At 39.0% G+C, this 17,987-nt stretch overlaps 1 protein-coding gene across 13 annotated transcripts in view; it reads left to right on the top strand.

Annotated features, from left to right (window-relative positions):
- The window catches only part of LOC103144564 (shisa family member 6), a 90,581-nt gene that overhangs the window by 45,079 nt on the left and 27,515 nt on the right, over nucleotides 1-17,987 (top strand). For 6 of the 13 annotated variants that reach the window (XM_007561621.2, XM_007561617.2, XM_016676334.1 and 3 more), the window contains exon 5: nucleotides 15,612-15,650. The exons of the other annotated variants lie outside the window; for them this stretch is intronic. In XM_007561621.2, the coding sequence (XP_007561683.1) occupies nucleotides 15,612-15,650 (39 nt within the window). The remainder of the gene's footprint in view (nucleotides 1-15,611; nucleotides 15,651-17,987) is intronic. 13 annotated transcript variants of the gene reach the window in all.

The raw sequence follows: 17,987 nt of genomic DNA, 5'->3' as shown, positions 1-17,987 counted from the left end.
GTTGAATTTTTGTTGTCATGCAGGCTGATTTCAAACGCTCCTCGTCAGAACAGGGCAAATTTCCTCTCAGGATATTTACAGACATGTTGCTCCCAAAACACCTGTAGCACAATGACTTCTGGGAAAGAGACAGCAGCAGAGAGACATTTCTAAATTCTCCAACCTGTTCCATGATGGCTGCTGTCTGTCCTTCAAGATGTCTTGCCCCTGACAGCTCAATTCATCGCCATGCGCATAATCCATTATTTTAGCCCATTAATTGAGCCCCATAGTTAAAGATCAGGTTGGTGGCAGGGGCAGCCGGACCCTCCTCGGAGAGGGTTTTGTCATACAGGAGCAAGCATGGGTGTCAGCCAGTGCCCACTAATCACTCTATACTGTGAGTAATGGCTATGAAAGCAATCACAGTGGAAATGCATCATCTCTGCAGACCCCCGATCTATCAACCTGACTCGCCCTCATTTGACTGAAATGCGTGCCAACATGAAATATGATGCTTTGTCAAAGGCAAAGGGAGCACATTGGCTCCTGAGCTGCAGAATGTAATAATTAAACACACCCATAAAGACCCATTGTATTTCATCCAATGACATGTACGTGGTACGCATTTTCAAAGCAGGACCCTGGATAAACATTTCATGCCCGGCTCCAGAGCTTAATTACAATCCGTCCCTAGTTTATGGACTTACAATACACTAACAGTCATTTTCCACTTCAGTCGTCTTTCAATTAATTTCTCCACATGATATCACTGGAGCAGTGTCGAAAAGGGGGAAGAAATCCCTCACTTGCAAGCCATCAAATAACCATTTGTCTGGAAATTTGATGTATTTTGAGCAAACAAATGCCACAAGCAGAAATCCTTGACTAACCAATCTTTTTAATGGTTTGCATTATGCAGAGACAAAAAAGCAGCGCTCTCTTTTTTTTTTTTTTTTTTTTTTTTTTTTTTTACAAATCTTGCACTTTCAAAGATGTTTGTCAGGCAGATTTTATTTTGCGCTTGTTATACCACCTTGCAATCTGCTCTCTTGTCTGCACTTGCATGCCTCCCCAAAGTGCCTCTGCATTATGCAGCATGTTGTTCGTTTCAATAGGTACCTCAGGTTTTTGCACAGAACCTCAACTTGATAGCTCAGGAGGAAAAGAGACACTAGGGCAAACTGGGCAGAGTTGATGTGGACAGCAACTAGTTTGTAGCCAGTAAAAATAATTACTTCCGTTCAGAAAATAAGATGTTGGTCATCTAACACGTGCAGTAGTATTCATTTGGAGAGAAATGATTGCTGTGTCTCTGGAAATGAGTTGTATAGATTTTCCTCTGAGCTCAGTGAGGGTTATTACTTAATTAGATCACAGAAAGTCGCAGTCAGACATCTCCCGTACCCCCAGCCGAGACCTCGCCTTACGTGCTCGTTGAATACTGATTGCTCAGCAAGTCCTTTGAATTATCAGCCAGATGTAAAATTTAAGCTAACAAAAACTATGCTTTTCTACACTTTCTGTCTTTCTGCTCTTTTACAGTGGGGTGAGGGACCATTTTCAGTAAATATTCCTCTCCACCTTCCATTTCTCATTAGAAAACATAAACGACAGAATTAAAAACACATTATGGTTCCATGACATTTAGAGTTTTTTCATTATGTGAGCTTATAAGTAATTTGTGGGCTCTATCAAAGTTTTTTTTTTTTTTTAAATCTCACAATATTATGTCTTCAAAAGTATTACCTAATTCTTCTGATATAAATCAAATTATTTCCCAGGTAACAATTCTGTCAGAACCAACTCAGAGCTTGGTGCTTGAAATTAAATTAAGATAATACCTGGAGCAGATTTTCCTCAATTCATCACTAATTTCACTGGCTTGAAATTGGCAGCAATCATCCATAAAACTTTAATGATAGGTTCAACTCAATTGTTGTAGCTTATTAAGTGATGAAATAATTAGTAAAAAAAAAAAAAAAAGCCTGCCTCAAATTTAATATTACTCCAATCTGACCTGAGCAAATACAAAACCCTTTTCAAATATTTTTTAGCAAGAGGTAAAAAAGCTAATTAAACCAACCTGGTACTTTGTAGTATAAAGTAAATCCATGAAATGTGAATCAACAATGACTAACGAGACTTTCTGGATAGCTGACATCAGTTTCAACCCTGTAGACTCTACGACTCGCTGAAATACAACCTGTTTGGGAATATGAAGTAGTAATATGAAAAATAATAATAATAATAGTGGGAGAGTTCAAAGGCCAAAGGCACTTCTGATCAAAACAGACCACAGAACGTCAGCCAAAAACCATCTTGATCATCTGTGAGACTTTGAGGAAATTAATAAATTAATAATAAATGAAATCAGTTAAACACTAACTTTGTATTTACTCCGGTTATCTTTGTTTGATGATCTGAAGCATTTCAGTGTGACAAAGAATAAACGATTGAAGAAAAGTCTGCGAAAGCGAAAACCTTTTCTCAGCAGTGCGTCGTCGGGCAGTTTGAAGGAGCGTCCTTCAGGGAGAACTGTGGAGATGTTTTGATCCCATTACCTCCTCACTTCTGGCATATAGAACTTATTATGTATCTGCTTTCACAGAGAACTATTTACTTTAGCATCCATATATTGCTATGAACACTGGCAGAAAATGACTCATTGCTTCTTGTGGCTATTGGAAATATAAACATCTTCCGTATTGTCAGCCTTGAAACCATCAAACTTACTCACTGCAGTAACTCTGAATTGGTTTTATAGTGTAATATAATGTAATGTGGATATAAATTGGGTGTGTGTATCTTACAAAGTGCTTTGAGATGATTTCTGTTATGAGTTGGTGCTTTATTAATGAACTGAATTGAGTCTGCTGTTATTGCACAAATGCAATAAGTAAAATAAGTAAAATAAGTATTGAACACATCAACATATGCACCGAAATGCATTAAAGGTTTTGTGGAAAGGCCTGTAATAAGATGTGTGTGTTTAAGGCTGCTGTCTTGTTTATTGTTTCTTGTCTGGAGATTCATACTCATTTAATTTTCAGATTCTTTTCAAGAATATTCTGGTACAGCTCTCCATTCGTCCTTCCTTCAGTAACATGGATTTTGCCAGTAGATTATGCCGTAAGAAAGCTCTCACCATGATGTTTCTATCGGCAATCTTCACTTTTAGCGTTGTGGTGTTTTTGGTGAGGCAATATTCCTCCAAACATTTTTTTTTTTTTTTTTTTTTGCAGTGACCAGAGTTGAGCCAGCTTTTGCCTCATCTGAGCAGACTGTACTCTACCAATGTTTCACTGGCTGCATCAAATGTTCTGCAGAAAGCTTTGAACCAGCTGCATTAATCATTTTCTTTGAGCAAGAAGCATCTTGTAAAGTGAGTAGGCATTAAGGTTGCTGAAGTTTCATGGGGAAGGCTGTCCATGTCAGTGCTCTGCAGCTCCATGATTCTTTGGATTATTATTTTGACTTTTCAGTCAGAAATTTTATGACTCTCTCGCAGCTGGTTTGTGGTGAAATTATGTTCTTTCCAACTCAGGATTGTAGCTCCAATAGTCTTCACTGGAACTGAAAGGTTCCAAATGTTCAAAAGTATGTTTTGCAGCTTGGAGACTTTCTTCTCTAAAGGTCTCTTTGCTTTTACCAATAGTGCAATACTATGGACTGTCGCTTTATGAATGTTCAATGATTCATCCTTGTGTCACTCTATATTTTTTAAACCATAACATCTTTGTAGACTAAAGGGGTGAATTACTTAGTTTGTTGCCAGGCACCTTGAATTGTTTGTCAAAAGAAAGTAAAAATAAATTTACTGTGAAAAATGTTGACATTTTACACTTATTTTACCTGCATAATACAGCAATATGCAGCCTGAATGACTGATACTAAAAATACATGCTAACAAATGTTGCATCTATTTTGAGTTTTTTGTGGTCAGAATGTTGCACACACTGAAACTGTGATGATGATTGTGATTAAACATGTTGTTCAGCTCCAGCTCTTATCTAAGCTTTTGAACATTTCCCTCCTTTCTACGGCTTATTTAAAAGTTTGCTGTCTCCTAGCCACCAGAAGGGGGTGCTGTACCTGCCCTCTCTGCTCTCTGTTCCAGAGTATCTGCTTTACCAAAACAGTACAATTATACCAGCTGATGTAGTCTGAAATGTAATAATCTGTTTCAGATTATTACGTAGAGGTGTTGATTCAACTTGATGAAAATTTTAAGCTTTAATCTGCTCCAGTTGCCATGGCAGCCAGAACTCTGATCTTACCATGTCCATCAAACCCGATTAAACCATTTGGATTTTCTAATTAATCTAATTAATTAATTCTTAAAATGAAAGCTGGTTGCCTTTCAAGTGCTCACGCCAAAAATACAATCCACCTTGTTTGGAATTTGGTGCAATTCATGTTAGAGCTGACGATCGACCTCCATTAATAAGCATGTTACTCAATGTATATATTGAGATTAGGTTGGGTTATTTCTTTCAGCTAATAGCACAATAATTAGGTAATCCATCAGATTTTTTTTTACTTGCTACTGGTTCTGGCAAACTTTCTCTGTCATTCAAAGTAAATAAAGTGTATTACAATATCAATGTTTATTAAGGTAAATTAATACTAGAGCTGACCAATTTATAATTAAAAACTGCTGAAATGTTTCACGTTATTGGCCTACATGGCCTGTTCACTGAGGACATCATTTAGTCCACTGGTTTTCTAAAACCCTCAGCACGAATACTGACGGTGAGAGCGTTTTAAAACTTCTCCTGTCTCTGCGGTATGATTCATTAAACTGTTGGTAGCTAAAACGCTTAGACCTTTTATAGTTGTTGACCTGGAATAAAAAGGATGTGTCCTGTCGAAACATAGGGGTAGAAGAGTAACTACATCTGCTTTTACGTTGGCTCATCGATGCCAAACAACAATGACCCTGAGTTTGCACAGAAGCAGCGGCGTACACTGGAGACTTAGCTGAGCACGAATGCTGTGCCACACAAGTACAGGCGCATTTTTATCTCAGAGTTTTCAGTTTCCCCCAAAACAGATAGAAGCTAGTAACAAGTGGAAAAGAAATCTTTGTGGGTGAAGGTGTGTTTCTTCCACATCGTTCTGGTGGTTATTCTGGGATTTGTCCTGCTTTGCTAACAGACATCTCAACACGTATTGACTGAAAAATTGTCTCTTTGTAAATCTGGGGTTAAATCATTCTGCATTGCTTCTCAAGCCACTTTATGAGAACTGACAGGTTTAAGCCTTCAGTGTTGCTTCGCTATCCAAACTGGCAAAGATTTACATTACTAAAACTTAAAGACTTGTTCAATTTCTTTCATAGATTTGCTAGTAAACAACATAAACATCTTTGTTCTAACATTTGTTATCATTTGTAACTTTTTAAATTAAAGTGTAGATACGCTTAAGGGTCTTTGTGACATAAAAAATTAAACCATGGTATCCACCCATCATTACCGAAGCTGAAGTGCATCAGCTGGTACATTTGGCAGTCGGTGGATGTGCGTCGGTGAACTCTGCTGCAGCAGAACAGCTTACTGGACTTTAGCCGTGGGTAGTTTTACCAGAAACACAATGATTCTAAAGAGAAGAGTTTAGAACAGTATTGCTTAACCTAATGTTGTGAGTTGTTGACTGTCTCACAGTTTTCCCAATTTCTTCTGGTCTTAATTTAGTCAAGACTCCTATTGATACAAAATTTTTGTTTTTGCACTTTACTAAAATAGTGGCCTGCCATTTTTTAAGCAAGTGATTTTTTTGTTGCTTTCCTAAAGCATCTTTTGGAAAGAAAGATATTTTTTTCCAATCACTTTTTACCAAACGTAATTTTTTATTTTATTTTATTTTTTGCCAAAAAAAAAAAATAAAAAAAATAAATAAAAAAAACACCCTCCCACCCCCCACCTTTTTGATAAAAACCCTCCAACCCAAAAAATCTAAGGGTCAAAGTTTTGGCAATATCAAATTGTAATAATAATCTGTATTAAAAATACTGTCACTATGCAATCAGAATGGATTGCATCGAAATCTGCGTTGCAGTTTCAACACCCTTGTTTAACAATAGCATCTTTAGTAAAAACACCTGAGACTACAACAAATTTGTATTGTACTGAGTTATGTGATTTAATTTGCATGATACCGATCGTATATTCAAATGAGCAATCTCTGCTTAATTTAGCATTTATCCCACAACAAAAACACAATGTATTTTTATAAGATCTTACAAAAGTTTAAGCAGTAAAGGGTTAATAAAAAATAATTGTACTGATTCTATCATATCCTATGTCACCGGTTCAGGCAATAAGAATATCTTTAGAGCTGCATTAAAGTCAGACTTGTTAATGCACATTCGTGCGGAGACGTGGCAGCAGAAACCCCCTTCCTTTTGGAGCAAACAGGAGGATTAAGTGTGTGACTGACAGACTCCCTGTGTAATAACTACAGCTTTCTGGTAGCATGACTGAAAAGCGGCATTAGTTCGGCGTTATTAGCACTCGGGAGTGCGGGATGGTTTCTACCATCCTTGGATATTATTGCATGTCGCCAAAGAAAAGTCGTCCCAACGAGAAAACAATTTACTCTCCTTCCAATCACCATCAAATATTAAAATGCCAACCGTACGGCGCCATAAACCTTCTCCAACAAAGTCCACCTCGCGATGCCCTCTCTATTGAACACACAGGAAATTAATCACAATAGCTGTGATTGTTCGGCTGATGTGACCACTGGCACTTTTTTTTCCTTTCTTTTTTTTGGAAATGTTAATAAAGCCACGTTGAACGGTGCATTATTCTCGGCTGGAAGTCCTTTGCCTGTGGCTGCTCACTAAATCTCAACGACTTCATTAACTCATTACCATGATTCATGGCGTGCCGTGCCAGCAGCAATTAAAACACGACAGAGAAGAGCGGCGTCCTTGGGTCCACGGTTCTTCTCTCGAGACTCGCTGGATTTTAGCAGGATGATTGACGTATCAATAGGGACCCGGGTGGACTAAACGGCTTCAGCCAATATTCAGATGCGTCTCACTCACGCCCAGCGTCAGGAACAAATTGAGCACACCTTGTCAAGTGCTATCAGCTTTTGTGCTTTTTGGCAGCTGTTCAAGCAGGATACACATGTTCCGCTGTATCTGGGGAGACTGGCACACCTTTTGAAGGTTTTGGTTAAACTCCCCCCAAAAAAAGGAATTACACTTTTGACGTACAGAGCCAGGGGGGAAAAACAGGATCAAAAGTGAAATCACAGATGGTCGGAAAGGTGACCAATATTCCCTATAATGTAGAGAGGAATTGTTAATATTCAGCCAAACCTTTTTGTCATTTTAGTCCCAATTCAAGCAGGAGGCCAGAGGAGATGGAGGGGGAAAAATGGACAATTTCAATGAGTATGTCAAGGCTTTAATTCTGCTCTCTGGTGTCTTTTGTGGAACACATTTCTATTCACAAGGCCAAGCCGTTACAGTCATGGCACCGCATACTTATGTTCACTTTGTAAAAATTCAAGCAATATGGTAATTAAAATGCAACACTGAGCTCCTGTCCCCCTATGCAGTAATAAAGAAGCCTTTATCTTAGAAAATGACTGACAGTTGATTATAAAAAAATTTAAAAAAAAAACCTCTTACATTTCTGTCTTTTATATCCTCCCCCCCGTGTGAAGGCAGTCCTCCCACACCTTCTGCCTTTGTGCTCACTATTGTTGTGGCTTCATTGTTAATGAGTTTAGGTTTAACTGGCTGTAATGAGTGGAGACTGGAGCCCCTGTCGAGCCTGATTGTGCTGTTGAATTGGGAGCTGGAAGCAGCGCGCTGCGTCGGTGCACATCGTCGTGCAGGTGTGTGTGGGGGGCCGCCGCCGCAGCGCGCCGTCTGCATCAGCAGAGCCTAGGAGGATCGCTTTTAGGAGGGTCACGCCTCGCCGCGCGGCTCCGCTGCAGCGGCACCAGGTGCCATTTACTTTAGCTGATTGTTTTTTATTGTGAAAGTTACTGTTAAGCAGGCGTTGACTGCTAAAGCTGTGACCTCGTTCAGTTCTCAAACTCATCCAGTTGGCCGTCTCTTGAGCTTATTCATGTTCAGCTCTGGAAAAAGTTAAGAGCCCACTACATCGAACCCCATTGAAAATCTCATGGTTCTTCCACCAAATATTGATTTCCGATAAAATTAACATTAACTTGTTTTCTTTGCATTATTTGAGGTCTGAAAGCACTGCATCTTTATCGTTAATTTGACCATTACTCATTTTCTGCAAATAAATACAAAATTTTTGCTTGGAATTTCAGAGACATGGCATCAGTAGGTCATAGAGTAAAAGAACAATGTTCATTTTACTCAAACATAAACCTATAAAGAGTAAAATCAGATAAACTGATCATTTTAAGTGGTCTCTTAATTTCTTCCAGAGCTGTATATATATATGTGTGTATGTATATATATATGTATATATATATATATATGCAGTGAATTTCTACTTTCCCAGTAATTGCATTGATTGAAGACAAAACTAAGATTCTATTTATGATACTGTGATAATTTAAGTGAAAATGTGGTGTTTTTTTGAGCACAGTCTTTAAAGTGAGGTTCTGCGGGTGCCGAACCAGAGTTTGTGCATGCTTCTAGGTTTGAAACTAGAAGCAATAGATCTGCTCATAAATTAGCAAGCGACATATCGGCCATCATGCATTGCACCCCCACATTTAAATAAGCAATTATGAATGCATTTGGGGTAGGGCATTTAGAGGGCACACAGTTCACCACCACATACAGGAGGAGGTGAACTGAAAGGTTTGAGGAATGCTGTATTAATGCTGTACTACTTGTAGCATGGGAAAGTAAAACACTTTGCTCTATTTCTACGATCATTTCTACATCCACCGTGTCTGCAGCTGAAGAAAGAACTTGTGGTTTGAAACCGTCATGGGTGGAGCTGCTCCTGCAATACAGCAAATAGAAGTAAACAATTTGCAAAACTTTGCAGAGTGCTGACTGGGACATTGATGGTAAACACAAGGACATAATTACATATTTGTGCAGTGGACTTTCAGCTTAGGGACCACATTAACTAACTATTTATTACACCAAATACACCTTATTGTGCAACAATATACACAGTGGAAACTGTCTTGTTAATACCAAGGAAGCTAAAACTCACGGCCTTCCTTAACTGTGCTGCAAGAGAAACAACCAATCAGCACTAAGGAAATGAATTGGCTGGTTTGTAAATGTCAGCCAATTGCACATAAAGTGTTGCAGCCAGGTATTTCAGCTTCACCAGTTGAATTTTCCTTAGAATAATTTAGATCAATTTTTCGAAATCACTAAGAAAAATCCACAAATAGAAAGATTTCCGCAAATAATTTCTATTTAAAGACATAATTCTTTAACACTGGTGGTTCAGGAACCGTTTGAGTCGGCATGTCTAAGTTACCTTTTGATAGCAGTCATGTCTTAATAATTTTTTTTTTTTAAGAATCATTTCTGTTTAGCGTCTTTGGAAACTTGACTATTGGAAGGTATGTAATTTGGAAACACCTCGGGGCAGATGCTAAGGTCTCCTCACCCGCTTGCAGGTTCCATCGTGGGTCAAAAATCGTTTGCGTGAAACATTTTGTAGCAGTTGAGCTGAAGTTTGGAAGCTTAATTTGTGTGCTGTGTCTTCTCTCCCCTGCCGTCCTGCAGCATAATTCTCTAAAATGAGTATGTGGACAGAAGATGAGATATGATTCTTGGAATTAAAACAGCATTTTGTACTTTGATCATCCAGCAGTGTGTGAAGCGATGAAATAAGAGGCTCCTCTTTATCGAGTCCTTGCTCTCTCTCTCTCTCTCTCTCTCTTAATCTTCCCCTTGCTCGCTTGCCCTGCTCTATCTGAGCTTAGGGGATTGCTGGATGAGATGGAGAGTTAATGAAGAAAGCCTTTTTCTCTCCCCTGCTAGAAGACTGGTAAACTGCAGCAACTTTGTACTCCTCTTTTGTTAATCACGTCACGATCGGCTTTCTTGCTTTATGGTCTCAACCCCTGAACCAGTTGAGCATGAAAAATTTCACGTCGTTACTTTTAAATATAGAGGGAGCAAACCCCAACCAGCCGCACAAGCTGCTCTAAGCGGGTCTTCTAAAGCGGGCTGAGAGGATTCATTCCTCTTCTGACAAACAACAAATTTAATCTTTCCCTACGCGCTTTTGTGTTTCATATCGTGCGCACATCATTCTTATGTTTGTTTGCACGTGTTCTCGTCTCCATGAAGTGAAGCGAGGTACGACGCTGTAAAAAAAAAAAAAAAAAAAGAAAAGCTGTTTAAGATGCTATCCCCTAACGCGGAGGCTGACGTGGGCTGGAGCTGGCAGCGTGGGTTTTACAAGCAGGGTTCTGAGGGACTGATAGCAATTCCAACACGCCCAGCAGGGGAGCAGCTGTGAGTTTGTCAGTGTGTGTCCCCGGTGTTAAGTGTGTGTGTGTGTGTGTGCAACATAAATTACACCTTCAGTCTACAGCACAATAACGGTGCTTGACGTTTTGTCACAATTACAGAGCAGTTTGGGTCTCTGACATGTTAATTTGTTAATATGCTAATGCTTAGCAGTTAGCAGTGTCCGAAAAACCCCCTGTCTGTACTGGTAGATATCTAGATTGCTTATACTGACTTTATGAGCAATTTTTTGGTCAAAGTGAAAACCTATTAAAAGTCAAAAGTCATCCTAAGTGAACAAACTGGTTCACCAGCGTCAAACTCATTAACACAACATACTGACAGTAACATTATTACCCCTGCCTCATAGCAAGATTTTAAAATTGTGCACTTTTAAGGTGTGGCGTTGAGCAACACAGCACACACGAACAACATTCAGGGAAATCTCACAACAATTATGTACAAAGAAACCAAAAGATGCTCACCGTGCTGTGGGTGATGTTTTCACTTTCCAAGCAGATGATGTTGCGGATCTCTGCCTCGCTTGCTTTGTGCCCAAGTCACTGACACTCTGTTGCGGATTCGTGATCTAGAGTGTAAGAAGCAATCTGACGTCTCTGTCCTCAATCCCAGAGAGGTTCTCTGGGATTGGGAGAATCCCAGAGAACCTCTCGAGACTAAACGTGAGTTCAACGTAAACAAACATGGCCGACCAGGAAGAAGCAATTTAATAGAGAAAAAAAAAATAAAGACCTCTCTGATGTCCGGGTATTGTGCGTACAGGAAATGCAAAGCCAACTTAGACGAGTCTCCAAGTGAGAGTCGTAATGTAGCAGCAGTTGCTTGAAAGTGAAATCAGAAAGTCGTTTACGAAAAACCTACACGTACACCAACACATGCTCTTCTCTTAAAACACGTTAGTGTTGTTTCTGTAAATCTGTGGCATGTGATCACGCATTTTTTTTACAACTTTGTTAAAAGTCTAACCACTGTTTCCTGTCAGTGCACTCTAACATACTACACATCAGTGGCATGAGGTTGTGAAAATAAAGCTGAAATGACTAAACCAGACATTAAGAGCCTGACAACAATACACCACTGGATTCCTTCATCTCTTTCTGCTGAGGAACAAAGCTGTAAAACAGTGAACTCAGAACCCTAACAGCTCTTTTCCATGCTATGCTGAAAGCTTGGAGTTATCACATTACGATGATCCATTTGCAGCGATGAATTAATGAACATTTGGTTTGAATGTGGTTTCGGCTCCCAGGCTGCACCCGCATCATTAGCGAGTGAGAGTTTTTTATTTTTTATTTTTATGAGATTTATGAGAGCTACATGCGCTACATTGTGTGTTAATATGAAACGCAAGACTATGTGAAGTCTCGCAGTCATAAAAAAACATTTAGCTTTATTGCAACATACATCACAGTCTGGCAGCAGCCCCTGGAGTCAGTATTACCATCATGTAAGCCGTTATGTCACTGAAATACTCATTATTATCAATGAAACTCAAACATTGACACTAGATCAAGAGATTTAGCAAAAGGCGCTCACTTTTATGTGTGTAATTTCTGCTTTCTGTTCTTATTTAAGATTATCAGTGGAAGCAAAAAGTGAAGTTGTGAAAACGTTCGTAGTTCTGAACTCGACTCTTGAAGTCTCACCTTTGGTTTATCGATTCTTGTCACGATAAATTTTGCTGGACGATAAATAGTCTCAGATATTATCGCAATGAACAATAATATCTTTGTTTTAATATATTGGTAATGGCATAACAATCCAGGTACACCCTCTCAAATATCAATATACTTTAAGTTCTAATGAACGTTTATCAACATTGAAACTGGACGACGTTTTAAATGTCCAAAATAAATAAACAAAACAACAAATCAAATGAATTATGATGTCTCTGTAAACAAAATTGTCCTTCAAAAAATTGGCTGGTTGACACCGAAGCACCAGACTGAGGACTTTTGTCGTCTAGTTTTTGGTAGGAAGAGAGGTAGAAAAAAGAGAAAGACGATAAATCACACTAATTAATTGATTTATTGTTTATTGCGACAGTCCCAGCCTCTTATATAAGCAAGCAAGCGCCACATCGCTGATTCCAGTGAAATAATTTTGCTAATATGCCACGGAAAAATCCAAGAAGAAGAAATCTTGGGTTGAAAAGCCAAGCAAATACTGGAAAAAGCTGCAGGTGGGAATGCTGGCAGGTTGATTGGCCCTGGGAAAGGATTCTCTTCTTCTCCGTTTATTATTTTTTTATGCTTGGAGTTTAAAATGGTGCATTATCTGAAATTCAAAAATTTCTTCCCTTCTTTTGTTGTCAGGACTGCTCTCGCTGAATAAGTGGAGGTGTGAGAATGGCACTTGAAAACGTAGTGTCATTCCAGCGAGGAAGCACGAGCGCGCCCCGCTGAGCTGCCAGGTGCTCTTTTATTTGTAACCGGCGTTAAGGTTTCGTCTTTTATGAAACGTGTTGTCCCTCGGCTGACAGTTGTTTTTGAAGCCTTCGACTTATACTACTCCCCGGGCAAAAAAAACAAAACACTAAACATCGAGAAGACTGCCTGACATTAGATGGCGACACCGTGAATCGAAACTATCATTTGCTTATTTGCTGAGGGGAAGTTTTGAATCTTTTGCTCTCGTCAACCTTAAGTGTTTCTGGCTAAACACTTAAGGTTGACTAAGGTAGTGCCCTTCAAAAAGAAAAAAAGAAATGTTAAGTCAGCAAAGCTTGGGCTTGAAAATTTATCAGATTTTTCTTCCTAAACCCTCCCCCGCCCCCCCCAAAAATAAACAATAAGACTGGGAGATCCCCGTTTGATGGATCACAAAAGTTTGAAGGTTTTATTTTGTTTTTGCTTCTCCAGCTGGTTCAGAGAGAGAATCCGCTGAAATATCACTAATAAATTTCAAGGGACGTATTCTGCGTCTGTTTAAAGTTGATGATTTACAACTACCACGTTTCTCACTTCAAAAAATGTTGGGAGTTCGCCGGGTTCCTTCGCCGTAGTCATACAGCACGAGGCTTAAGCTGAACACCGAGCCAAGGACAGGAGAGTCTCTTCTCTGCAGAAAACACTCCCAGAGATAAAACACTCTCCTTTGAATATGTCAGCTATTAATATCTTCACTACTTTTATAGTTTTTCTAATTGACTAGAAATAAGAATGTCCCTGCTACAGACTGGGATTTACTGGCCGATACCAAGTTGCAGTTTTCCCTGAAGTCTTAACCTCTGTGTGTGTAAAATGTGTTATAATTTCATAATTAAATACTATAAAAGAAAAGAAAACTGTGCTGTAGATTCCTGGTTTGCTGTAAGATCTTTGAATCCAACAAAGAATAAAATCAAGGAGATCCCCGGTTGGACTTCAAAACAAGTATCCTTAATCCCTTTTTTTTTTAACTCAAATAAAAATCATTTCTAAGAGCTGGATGTATTTGATGCATATTTAAACCATAAAATGAGTTAATTTTGACTTTTAACATATTTAATCAAGAGAAACAGCAGCATAAATGTTTGTTTAAAACAATGTGTGTGACTGTAGATCAGAAGAGCAGGAAGGTTGAGAGTCTTCATGTACAAAGACGATTCTTAAAACGATGTTTAGGAACTAGAGTGGACTTAGATCTGTTTGGATTTCTGGACTAATACAGTGTTTTGTGTTGACCTGTGCAGACATTTATAGCAACAGTCATGCAATGTTTTTGAACTGTCCAGGTTATTTCTGTTTTCTAAATATGTCTACAAGTCAGAGCAACTTTTATTAAAGGGGCAGTGTTATGTCAAGTCAACTTTTTGGAGCTTTACATCATGTTATAATGTTATTCACTCATCAAAAACATACAAGGAGTGTTGCTGTGATTCCTTCATGCATATTTGAGAAATCCTTTCATCTCCATGGCAACCACTGAGCTGTCCAAAACGCCTGGTTGGGCTTAGCCCCACCTTTAAGGTGCAGCTCATCCTCACAGAGCAGCCCTCCACCATGATTCTCCTACTCTACTCCTTCAGACTAGTCATCAGCAATTACCACACCGCCTGGTGGAACTGTGGCTCAGCTAAGCTCATTATAGGAGCTACTTCTCAGGTAAAGTTAAATGGTTAATTATGGAGGATTGATGTCGTGATTACTTCCTGAAGGTGGAGTTTCAGAAAGAGCAGGCGTTTTTTAAGGAGACAGAGGCCCAATTTCAAAGTGTTAAATCAGGAAGTAAATATTTTTTTCTTTTTGACAACATCTGAAGGTAACACAGTTACTTGATAATGCTGTAAAAATGGCACTAGGTGCACGGAAAACACATAATACTGCCCCTTTAAGGCCCTGTCAGTTTGCTGAAATGAAAAAAAAAAACAAAAAAAACCCTGTTATTTTCATTTCACAGTGCATCTCCAGCAAGACTTCTCATAGATGTAAACTGCGCTATATTGGTTCATTTAGTTGATAGGTTTAAGGTCAAAACTGGTGTGCTCGTCGTCCTGAGCCACATCTCAGGAACGCATCCTGGTTGCTGTGTGGGAGGCAGTGGCGATGAGACGCTGATGGTAAATCAATAGTGATGGATCAAAGTGCTGCATGGCTGGAGCCCCGTGGTGTCGGTGTGTGTGTGTGGAGTGGGGGAGCGGGGGGGAACAGCAGTGACTCCTCGCCTTTCTTCTTCTCATTATCCTCTCCCCACCTCTCCTCTCGCCCCGTTTCTCTCTTTTCATCTCAAAATCCCGACTCCTCTCTGTCATCCCTCCGCCCCTCCACCCACGCCTTAGCAGTAATAGCTGATACCTTGTGTCATGGTGTCAGATGGGATCTGCCAGTAGTTGATGGGAAGATAAAATGCCACAGAATCAATATCAAACCGCTAAAATTGTGCTCATCTCCCCGCTGCCTCCCGCACTCGGCCTGTCCAGAAATCTGCTGCTGTGGCCCCCGGGCACCCGTTAAAGATTTATAAGGGTTAATTATAATGACATTATGCTCTTGTGCTGTTTTATTATCTAATGTTGGAATGTTCACACATATCGACCATGTCAACCAGACTGATGTCTTGAATAAAACCGTTTTTTTTTTTTCTTTTTCTTGCTATGCAATTCAACCCGCAGTGACTTCTGCTAACTACTAGCTCAGTGTGATTACATTCTGTGGCTGTTGCTCAGTCTGATCAATAACCACTGGGTTCTGTTTTCTAGGGGAAAAACATTGGCCGGTCCGCTCCCAGAGTCACCATGGTAGGGATGGCTGTTTTCTGTTTAAGGGTCAAAGTTGCCTCAAACCACTTCCTGTTTGGATTTGCTCTGTGAGCCTGTTAATGTTCAGCAGCAGCAGAGACAGTGTTTGGAGGCAGCTCATACCTGGAGTGTTAATCATGGTGCAGTGCCCTCCCATTGACCTCTATCTATTTATCTAACCTGTGTATTCGACCTGTAACGTTTAGCTCTCCTGTCTGTGTGATGAACTACATGTGTTACAGTCTGGTTTTTGTATGTGCTAGATTCAGGGGGTGTAACGGTACAAGAGGATTTTTAAGCAGAATTTATTTACTGTCCACAAACTGTTCTGCTTTACGTTCACTGGTTTTGTTCATTTTGGTATTCTCTCAAGAGAGACTTCAAGATATTACTTGCAGATCTTTTTTTGTTTTCCTTTTTTTTTCTCCGAAAATGCAAAATAGAAACAAAAAAAGTTGCATGTCAGATATTTTATAATACTTTTTTTTTTCTTATAAAGCAGCCAAAGTGCAAAGGAAATGATTGATTTGATGTAAAGACTACATAAAAGCTGGAAAAGAGACACATACTGTATTTACCATTTGGTTAGCTAACCCTTCTTTTTAGATGGTTCTGAATTCAATTCAGTTTATATAGCGCTAACGTGATGCAACACATTTTTTCTCGCTTTACAAAAACGTAAATTCATTCCCGTCATACACACATTCAATTATTCCTGATTATCAAACAATGAGGTAAAGTAGGGTTTATTTGTCAAATTGGCTAAAAAGTCAAAAAGTGATTGATTTGCAGCGTTCACTCCGCTTACAAGGGCAGGTAGTGAAAGTACACAACCAACTGCGTTGTGTCTCTGACTTTGCAGCAATCCCTCATACTGAGCAACTTTTGTCCACCATATTTTTTCACACATTTGGCTGCTTGACCAGATGAATGCTTTCCTCCTAAATGAATATTAATTCTACTGAAATTAAAACACGGACAGTGTTCAGTCGGTTACTGTAGTTCCATGAAGTAGTTGGACATGTGATTGAGGAGTTTTCCAAACAACCAGTTACCGTGTTAAAACTGGTTCTGGAGGATCTTAGCTCACCTATAAATACACCTGAAACACACATACAGTATTATTTTAATTTAAGAAAAATGTTAAGAATTTGAGCAGTTTAGAGCTGGTTTTTGCAGCTAAATGCTAATCAACTTTAGCAAACAGCAAAACAGTCACATTTATTAGCTGCTAAGTTTTCCTGAGAACTGATTTTTTTTCTAACTTTCACAATAAACCTGAGTTTGTTCCTGAGTTAAAAATCTACATTTGATTATACGTTCTAAATCATGACAACGTATTGGTGAGAATAACATTGTAATATTACAAGAATTAATTTAAAATATAATAAACTCATAATAATATGAAAATAACAAAATTCAAAATAACAAAAAATCAATTATATGAGAAAAAACATATTACAAGATATTCAAAACATAATAAATTCATAATAAGATGAGAATAAAGTCATATTACGAGAATAAAATTTTTATTTTATGACTTTATTCACTAATTACTTTGTTCTTATGCAAGCTTATTCTTGTAATATAATCATTTTATTCTTGTAATTTAATTCTCTTTATTGTGTTAGCGTGGCCCTAATATCCTATCAAACTAAATATAAATCAGTTATTTACTGAAAAAAAAAAATCATTTCCTTTGTTTTTATTTCATATGAGAAAAAATGTATAGACAGTAACTGTGTTTGTAGCCTGTAGCTTCAGTGATGTCACTTCCTCCCTTGTCTCTCTAGCTAACATGATCTGTAAAGTCGATTAAAAGTGCAGAAACCTGTAGTGGCTGTGAATTACTAACCTGGTACCGTGACACCCTTTCTTGGTTTTGCTCTAAACTCCTGTGTGCTAATGTGGGCCTGCCTTCCACACCGTACGGCTGCCGCCTCTCCTGCTCTGTTTTACATTTATTAACTGAATTGGACACTCCTTGAGCACAGATTGGATGGAAGTTGTGGAAAATATGAAAAAGCCAAAACTATACTGTAAGTAAAGAGGCGCTCCTGGTGTTTGTTGCAGCCGGCCCACATCGTGTTTAGTCTCTTTATTGTGCTGTGCCTTAGAACCTGACTGGTCGGCCTCATTTCACTCCTCTGTTCTACTCTGTGCCCTCTGAAATGTACGTTTGTTTTTCTTTTTAAAAACTTGCTTCACTTTCTCTGTGATGTCGTGACGCTGGAGTTGATGTGCTAACCTCTGCCGTGCGTGTGCTCTCTGGCTCTGTCCGTCTCAGTGGAGAGGAGGGCTGGTCTATAAAGGCACGGATAAACGCAGTTTTGATGA

This window comes from Poecilia formosa, unplaced genomic scaffold, assembly GCF_000485575.1.
Source record: "Poecilia formosa unplaced genomic scaffold, Poecilia_formosa-5.1.2 Scaffold4, whole genome shotgun sequence".
NCBI classification, from domain to species: Eukaryota; Metazoa; Chordata; class Actinopteri; order Cyprinodontiformes; family Poeciliidae; genus Poecilia; species Poecilia formosa.
Note: the sequence above shows the minus strand (reverse complement) of the source record. Positions and strands in the feature narration are given on the sequence as shown.